This window comes from Frankliniella occidentalis, unplaced genomic scaffold (assembly GCF_000697945.3).
Source record: "Frankliniella occidentalis isolate FOCC.00 unplaced genomic scaffold, Focc_3.1 Scaffold802, whole genome shotgun sequence".
Taxonomy (NCBI): Eukaryota; Metazoa; Arthropoda; class Insecta; order Thysanoptera; family Thripidae; genus Frankliniella; species Frankliniella occidentalis.
Genome location: NW_026267911.1, coordinates 1,869 through 11,003, shown reverse-complemented (window position 1 = coordinate 11,003; position 9,135 = coordinate 1,869). Strand labels below are relative to the sequence as shown.

At 52.7% G+C, this 9,135-nt stretch overlaps 1 protein-coding gene across 1 annotated transcript in view; it reads left to right on the top strand.

The window, feature by feature from the left end:
* Positions 1 to 8,507, top strand: part of LOC113207138 (cuticlin-4) — a 10,659-nt gene extending 2,152 nt beyond the window's left edge. The window contains exons 2-7 of the mRNA XM_052275717.1: positions 1,037 to 1,257; positions 3,967 to 4,106; positions 4,286 to 4,516; positions 4,591 to 4,753; positions 4,949 to 5,122; positions 5,241 to 8,507. Coding sequence (XP_052131677.1) covers positions 1,037 to 1,257; positions 3,967 to 4,106; positions 4,286 to 4,516; positions 4,591 to 4,753; positions 4,949 to 5,122; positions 5,241 to 5,444 — 1,133 coding nt within the window. The 3' untranslated portion in view covers positions 5,445 to 8,507. The remainder of the gene's footprint in view (positions 1 to 1,036; positions 1,258 to 3,966; positions 4,107 to 4,285; positions 4,517 to 4,590; positions 4,754 to 4,948; positions 5,123 to 5,240) is intronic.
* Positions 8,508 to 9,135: the final 628 nt, after the last annotated feature.

Below are 9,135 nucleotides of genomic sequence, written 5' to 3'. Positions count from 1 at the left end.
CCCCGCCCTGCCCTGGCCCGGGCGTGCCCCGCGGCCCACCACCTCCCGCGGCAGCCCCGACCCGTTATGCCTGTTATGGCTGATTTTCGATCCGCGGCGTCGTTGTTGTAGGCGAGACCGTAGGGGAGGGGGTGGAAGGGGGAGCAACAGCGGTCCTGCCGGAGTTATGGGGAGCCTTGAATTGGCAGCCCTGCTGGGCGTGCGGTACCGGTGCCGGGGCGGGGCCCGGGCCCCGTGCGCCAACAGGCTGATGACTTGACGCAGATAAGCGCCCCCCCCCCTCCCTCCCCCGGTGTGGGTCGCTGGGTCGGTCCGCGCCGCGACGGAGTCCCCGAGGTGCAGCGGGAGGCTCCGCCGGCTCCGCGGTCCGCTCCGGCGGCAGAGTGGCCATTGACCCTCCGAGCTGCAGCGCAGCGGCGGCTGCAGCGGCGCCCAGCCCAGCGCGCGGCGTGGAGGGGGAGGTGGGGGCGCCCAGGACAGGTCGACCCCCCAGGGGGCGCGGGAGGGGACTGCAACGGTACCGTAGTGTGCAAGGGCCCGGCGGGGCCCCGCGAAGCAGCGCGCGCAGCCAGAGGGCCGCGCCAGCAGCGCGCTGCACTAACCCTGCATCCTCCGCTCCATCAGCCGGCATGGGAACCTCCCTTAAGGTCGATGTCGTGGGCAATAACGGGCCTCTGTCCGTCCGACCTGAGGCCCGACCCGACCCGAAGGTCGAGGACCTCGCGCGTGAACCGAGCCGTTTAATCTTCGCTGTTTGGAGAACTGTTTTTGCCTAGAAAGAAGACGATCGGAAATCGGGACCATTGTTTCGCAATTTATTTTTATCTTGTCCTCATCTGCCTGACTTGAATCGATACCCAGAGTCAATTAAAACACGACGACTGTAGTTCCGATCGCAACACAATCGAGTGCACTTTTTTGTTGTTTAGCGCTGTCGCTGCTGGGTCCCGGTCACTTGCTCTTTTTTGCCTTCTTTGCGGCGCTGCGCTGGATTCCTTCCCTTTACTCATTTTTTCCCCTCTTTTCCAATTTGCAGTGTCGCCGGACATGGTCCAGGACGTGCGCATCGACTGCAATAGCAACGAGATCGCCGTGTCGATCGGCGGCGACCTGGACGCCAGCTCGCTGTTCGACGGCATGGTGTACCCGCGGGGGCTGTCCAAGAACTCGTCCTGCCTCGCCGAGTTCAGGCGGCACAAAGGCCCGCTGCGCTACCGGCTGCCCCTGCGCTCGTGCAACACCATGAGCACCGACCTGGTAAGTACCAGAGGAGTGAATAAACACTTTAAGTATACCAAACACATTTCATGGCAATTTTATTTTCAAAACTTTCAAGAGAAATCAGTGCTATTGAACAATTATTCAAGAAAATATTTACATCTTCTTTTTCTGTAAATTTTTTTAAAGTTCTTTGACATTTTTTACAATAACAATTCCCGTTAAAAACACGGTTTTACATACACACTTAACTGAGCCTCGCTTTGCGCCTGGACGGCCCAGCTTGGCACACCCATTAGCACGTCTCGTCTCGGCGGCGCGGCCAGCGCGGCTCGGGCCACTCCTCCCCATACCGAACGATGAGCGAACATTGTGCAAGTCGCGAGGGGCAGAGTGTGACTTTGGGCCCCGCGCAGCTGCCGCAGCTGTTCGAGGAAGCAGTGTATGTGTGCGGGCGCGGTGTCAAGGTCCTCCCGGCCCCCCTTGAGGACGGCCCGGCGCGGCTCCGGCCGCCAGCTGCAGCTGCCATGCAGCTGCTCAGGTGTGCTGTGCTGTGCTCTGCTCTGCCCGGCGCGGCCGCTCCTTGGCCGTGGCGCGGGATGCCTCGCGGGCCGCGGCCGCCGGCCGCCCGGCAGCAGCTGCAAGCTGTCGGAGACGTTGTTTATTCCCGCGCCGATTGCTTCACACCGCCCGGGTGGTCGCTCCGCTCGCTCGAGAATCGCTCCGCACCGAGCACCACCAGGGGAGACACGCCCGCGCTGCCCGCGCGCACCCCGTCCAGCACGCCCTCCTCCTCGCCGTCCTCCTCCTCCACCACCACTACCGCTTCTTTCCTGCGAGTGAGGAATTTAGCGCCGCGGTTTGCTCATCACAGACACGACAGTAAACGCGGCGGCGCGACAATGTTGTGGTCTCGGGGGGCAGGGGCAGGACCCGGAGGGGGGAGAGGACAGGGAGGAGGAGGAGGAGGAGGAGGAGGAGGAGGACGGGGAGGAGGTGCGGCGCGCGGTCCCCCGGCCCCCGGCCGAGCCACGGCGGCGGCCTTGTTGCAGCCAACGCGGACCAAACATGGAGACACTTGCAACAGCCCGGGCCGGGCCGACCAGGTCGCCGCGCCGTGTGTGAGGGGGGAGGGGGGGGGAGAGTGCACCAGGCCGGATACACGGAAAAAACGAGTCGGTTGCGTTAACCCGTAACTCGGTTCTCACAACCGAGTCGCGTAGTTACTTTTGGCGTTACTAGAAAGTTGGTTGTGTCAACTATACTTTTTAGTAAAGGTAGCCTGGTCATAGCAACTAACACGGGATGGTTATGGCAACCGAGTGACCTTAGTTCGGATAACCGAGTTACTAGTGACGAAAATAAAATTTTAAATCTTCTCGAGGCACTTCCGCCTCGTTCCCTCACCCTTCCGAGCGAAGTGACCATCTTGCTAACCCAGTAAGGCCCTCACGGAGGCCTCATGTGTTCGCAGCGGTCGGGACTTGAACCCCGGCCGCTGCGACTGCGAGACCTCCGCGATACCACTAGGCTGTCGCGACGCGTACGAGGGAGCGTGCCGGACAACGACCACGTGCCGCTGCCGACGCGATCCCGGAGCCACCCGGAGCGGGCGGCGGCGGCAGCGGCCGGGCGGCGGCGGGGAGTGGGGCAGGTGGGGGAGTGGAGGGGGGCTAGCCGAGGCGCCCCGGATCCCGAAGTGCAACCGATGGCTTGGTTGCAACAACCATCTCGAGTTACAATCTGAAATAGTTGTGGCAAACGAGTCGCCTGGGTACCAACATCCCAAAATCAGTTCGCCCAACTAATTCCGATGGTGGCCCCAACTAGCAGCCGCCAACCGGCAAATATGCCGGTTACCCCAACCAACCTTTTTTTTCCGTGTAGAGGGGAGACATTTGTTATCGCGTTAACTCGTTAAATTTATCAATGCGACGCAGTATATTTTCTCGCTTTGATAAAAATTATTAATATGAAAATCAGACGTCGCCTCTTTCGCAAAAGTTTCCGTCAGGGTGGGAAGATGTAATATCTCAGCTCGTGTAGGAAGACGCCCGGCTGTGCCAGGCTCTGCCCACCGCGGTGGCGCTGCGTACAAAAAGGCGACGGCCGACGGCCCATTTCTCATTCATTTAGGACCACGTCGCGTCTGATAGCATCGCGGGGACTTGCGCCACGGTAGCGGCGGCTCGTCGTGGGACGGGACGGCGTGAGCGCCGCGTGGGCCGCGTCCAGCACCCCGTCCAGCATCGAGTCCAGCGCGTCAAAGAAACTGCGTCACCCCTCTAATCCTCTGCTCCGGCTGCTGCTAGAAGGCCGGGGGCCGGCCACCCACCGAGGCGCGGGCCGCCGCGGCGAGGGTTGTAGCTCAGGCTTTGCACTGGTGTGGCCCCGCGCCTCCTGCACCCGCTGCCCCCGCCTCCGCCTGGCGCCGCGCGCGCGAGGACCCTGTCGGATGTCCTGACGCGGACATCCGGTGTCGGGAGGGTCCATCCCACACCTCTGCCCTAGCAGTTCTGCCCGCGGGGAGGTGGGGGCGAGGGGTGTGCACTTACCTGCCTTCTAACACCGCCACCTGGCCTTGCAGAAGGCGAATTTATTACACTAAGATTGAATCCTCCTCAAAACCAAAACTGTTCTCTGAGTGTTGGCGACCGTCGGGTGGAGGGACGGCATCGGGCAGCCCGTCGGTACCGCAGCTCCACCTCCGCAGGGGCGTCGTGGTAATTGGGCGTCATTGTGTTTCAGAACGATGGAGGCGTCGAGTACTTCAACACGATCGTGGTGCAGCCGCACCGGAAGTTGGTGACGAACCAGGGGCGAGGCTTCCACATCCGGTGTCGCTACCAGACGAGGGACAAGACCATCTCCAACGCCGTCAACGTCAGGTGAGTCGGGGGAGGGCGTGGCGGGCGTGCTATTGTGTCCTCCGGGCGTCCGCCCCGCCACGCCGCGCCGCCACCGCCTCGCCGGGGGAAATATGAGCGACGACCCCGCGACAGGACAGCGCGGCGCGTGGGAAATTAAGGAAAAAGGAGTTGGTGATTAATGTTCCTTGTCGTTGCAGCACGGCTGAGCCCACCCCTCTGACGGCCACGGCCCCGATGCCCGGCTGCAGCATGAAGATCTTCTACGGCGACCCCGACCAGAAGGAGGTGGCCGAGAACGTCAAAATTGGCGACCCCCTGACGCTGGCCATCAACATCGACGACCAGCCCCTGTACGGCCTCCGCATCTCCGACTGCCTGGTGCGCGACGGCCTGGGCTGGGGCGAGCAGCGGCTCATCAACGCCGAGGGGTGAGTCGGGCGATGCGCCACGGGCTGCCTTTACTATGCAGGACACCGAGACTAATGTGACCACCTCGTTCCAGGTGCCCTGTTGACAACGAGATCATGGGCCAGTTCGAGTACTCCGAGTCCAAGACGCTGGCCCAGGTCAAGTTCCAGGCGCACAAGTTCCCGTACACCGCGTCCGTGTACTACCAGTGCAATGTGCGCCTGTGCCTCAAGACGGACAACGGCTGCGACGACTCGGTGAGTGGCGGGGGTGGCGATGCGTGGCGGCGGGGAGGCCGAGCAGGTCCCCGGGCTCGCGGGAAAAAACGATGTGACACGCGCCAATCGGAGCGCGGCGGCGAGCGCGATACGTTTCCGTTTTCACCCCGCGGCGCGCGCGGGCAGTGGCGTAGCTGAGCGCGGGCTGACGGTGATGTCCTTGTGTCGTTGCAGCCGCCCGCGTGCGACGGCTCCAGGAGGAGGAGGCAGGCCGCCGACGGCGCGGCCGTGGCCAAGGACGGCGAGGACGGTAGCCCGGCCACCATCGAGGTGTACTCGGGGCTGTACGTCAACGAGGCCACCGACCTCAACAGGGCCGACCTCCTCGACGACGTCTCCAGAGAGAGGGTGAGTGCAGAGGGTGTGTGGTGGTGTCCCAGTGGTGTCTCATCTGGCACCTATGCAGTGTCGGCTGCGTACCTCCCAGGGGGTTTGGTCACGGACAGTATGTTGTTTCCTGTCGCAGGCGTCCGACGACCCGAACAGCATATGCATATCGCAGCGCAGCTTCGCCATCGGCATCGCGGTGGCGGGGCTGATCCTCATGCTGGCCGTGCTGGCGGCCATCCTCATCCTGCTGGCCAAGCGGCGCCGCAAGACGGCCTCGACCAGCGGCTCCTCGATCTACTCGGGGCCGTACACCAACACGGCGTACAGCCGCAGCAGCTAGCCGCCAGTCAGCCGCCAGGCGGCCGGGAGCCAGAGCCACGCCTCGGCGAGAGGATCTAAGTCATTGCACCAAGAGCCATGGTCTTGAAAAGGCTTTCGTTCAGCAGCCATTCAAACCACTTTCCAATCAACAAAAAAGGGGGGGGGGGGATAACAATTTTAGTTGTGTTTATTTTGTTTCAGTGTTATGATTGCATTTTTGAGTTCTTTTAACCAATTTATTTTCTGTGCTGGGTCGGTGCTGCTGAAATGACTGCCTTTTCACACTGGCCTAAACTGCAACCCTCATCATGAGTCACTTTTCTCGATCCTGCAGTTGCAGAATGTTTTTTTTTTTCTCTACTTGGGTCGCCTCTTGTTGGTGTTGGTTGTGTCATTTTCTAATTAGATATCAGTTTGGTGTCAACTGCAGTGATTGATTATGTGGATGATGGTTGCTGGTTTACATGGTCACAAGACAATTATTACTTAATAAATTGATGCTGGCAGCTCACTCCAATTTTAATGTGAAAGTATGGTGTCTGCATGGTATTCTTACTATGCAATTAGTCGAGACAAGTTCCTTCGAAATGCATTGGGAGCAGTCAGCTTACTCAAAATAAAAAAGTGCCACCAATTAACCATCCCTGAGCCAATTTTTTGACTTAGCAGGGTTCTTAAAGTTTATTGTTTTGTTCATGACTGTTGGTGTTCTCTGTATTTTTTATTAGTGTCTTTCTTTCATTGTACTTAGTTTGTCTGTATGAATGATGCTTAAGTGCACTGTGATGATCTTCCAGCAAAGAGTTTGAGATCTACATAAAGGAGCTAACATCCTTCATGTGCCCACAAAGTACCTAATATACATGATAAGGATCTTATAATGAGAAGAAAGTATCCCCTCTGTAGGTATTAGTATAGTACAGTAAGAGTTTACATACTACCTCATATTTGCTTGGAAATACCCTTGTGGATGGTCACAAAATTATTTGTTATATTTTTTTTTTAAAGATTTTTTTTTTTTTTTTTTTGCCCACTTAATGGGTTTTCTTCTCAAAACGATTTTCTTGTTGAGGAGAAAAACTCATTCAATTTTATCTTCAAATTAATATTTGAAAATTGTGGACACATGATTACAAGCTCGATGCTATTCGCTAATACCTACAGCTTGAAAGTTAGACTATTATTTCTGTCTCTTGAAAGTGATAAAATTTTAGAGTGCATGTTTGTTCTTGACTCACTGTGCCATAAGAGGCATGAAATGTTACATTGCATTTCATGTGTGCATCAGATTTATTTCTTTTTAACTAATTAACATTAACTAAATGTGGATGAATGAACCTAGTGTAAGTAGGTAGATACAGATGTACAACAGGTAACATTTGACAACGGTTATTTTTTTTTTTCATTTTTTTTTGTAATATTTTACATTTTTAGCTGTTTGTCACCTGTTATCAAGGGACAGCATGCTTTCCCATCCCTTTCTGGAAGCTTTGCTGTCCCTGGTTGACCCAAGAATTCAATTTCTAAGTGTAGTGTAGCTGCTCTGCAACAAACTTTTCCATAAATTACCCTCCCTGTGGTGACAGAAAGAATCTTGTTCCCCATTCCTTCAATCGAAATAAGTGATCTTTGTTCTGCTTTGAAAAAATGCAAGTGTGCTGTTTTTGCTCACTTTCATGGGGTCAAGGTGGTGGAATCAATCTGCGATATTATAGATAGAAAAGTAAATTTTAGTCTCCCTTACATCTCCATGGTCCTCAGCTTGTTTCATGATGTTTTCATTTTTGTGTGATTGCCAATCATTCCTTTTATGAGCTACCCGTAATGATGATGTCCATGGAAAAGTAGAGTAGATTCATCAGCTTGGATAAGGTGATGTGGCACTAGTTACGTAATTTGGCACTGGTTCATAACTCCAACGAAATATTTTATGCTTGAATGTTTGAAGAATAAGTGTTTATTAATATTTGTGAATGCTAAATTCCAGAGGGTGCTGTTGTGTATCAAACTTTTTTTTTTTTTGTTACTGATCTGAATCTGTGATCAAATTATTTTCTTGTTAAAAAAGATTTTTAGAGTAGGTATTTAAAACATTTTTAACTGTGTTGACTTTTAGTACCCATTATGTATTTTTAGTTTTTGTTTGAAAAGTCAAAGAATTTAGACTTTGAATGTTATGAAATTTCTCTTGTAATGGCATGTGTTTTGTTACCAATTTGTGGAATCAGATTTTCTTCAAATGCCTTCTTTAGTAAAGGTGCCATTGAGTGAAGTATGGGTTAATATTTTGTTGTTGACAGAAACAATTAGCCCTGGGTAAATGATGGTATCTGAACAGTATTACTTCAATGTTGATGTGAGAAATTCGGCCTAAGTATGTGTGTGAGTGTATGTGTGCGCACTGACTGAATGTATGCATGTCAAAAGAAATGGAACCATAACTACATTTTGAGTGGGGATCTGGACCTTTGCCTAAGCAATAATTGAATGTATTGTTTTGTATATAAGATTTATCATTTAAAAGATCTAGTAAAACACATCACTGACAATAGAACTACTTCTGAGAATTAAAGTAGAAAATTTTGGACTGTACTTAATAACATTCTTACTAAAGTCCTAATGTATAATTATATGCGCCATAGGAAAAAAATGAACCTCCGTATTTGGTGCTTACTCATTTTGATTGATTTAGAAATGAACAGAGAGCAATAAGAATGAGGTATGGTTGCTCCGGGATTCAACAGAAATACCATGCCTGAACATCACAACCCTTCTACTGGTTTTCAGAGATAGTCTGCACAAACAATTAAAAGACTTGTGATATTCTGGCATATGTTCTTCCCACTTTATCCCATACCATAAAAATACCTCATTAAAAATGTTGTCAATGCTAGGAGCACAAAACTTTTCTAGTATATCTGAGACATTTCAACTCGTACTTCACTGTCCCTATGCAACTATTTAATGCTCAAATTTATGAACTTCTTGATGTTTAGAACAGTGGCTATTGTCGATAAATCTCAACTAGAATGTTAAGCCTTGTTGAAAGTGAAAAATAAAAACATGGTGCTTAATTTATTAAGTCCGTCTTCTTCATTTATTGCAGAGGAAAGACAATCACTAATAATTTATTTCTACATTTTCTGACTTACAGCTCCCAGAGTATGTCGAAAAATTGACGTCCCCGTTTGTAGCTACACGGTTGTAGTTACAGCCGACAGTGCCCGAGTCAGCTTAAACTGAACCGTCTACAGACGCATTCATTACTTCTACCAATGCTAGAATATCAACCACAAGTAAAGACGAAATCGAAAGATATCACTGCCTCTCCGCAGCTCTGCTTTCGCCTTGTCCAAGCGCTCGCAGGGACAGGGGGCCGCGGGGGCCCGATTCAGGAAAGCATTGCCTACTCTCCAGGCGTTTTCAGCGACAATCATCGACCCACCCCTAGATTGACACGGCGTCACTTCTTAGCTTTAGAAATGATTTAGCCTGAGGTCAAAACGAGCCTAAACCCAAAGTCCCCGTCACGACAGACGCCTTAGAGAGAAGCCGTGGCCTACCTCTCATGCGTCCAAGCGACAACTCGTGTCGCGGCGACAAGTGGTAGTAGACACTTCCCTGTTCATGGACACAAAAATGTGGTTACAAATGGGGCAACATACGATGTCCGACGCCACCAGCCACACGCCCCTTTTGTAGCTTAACAG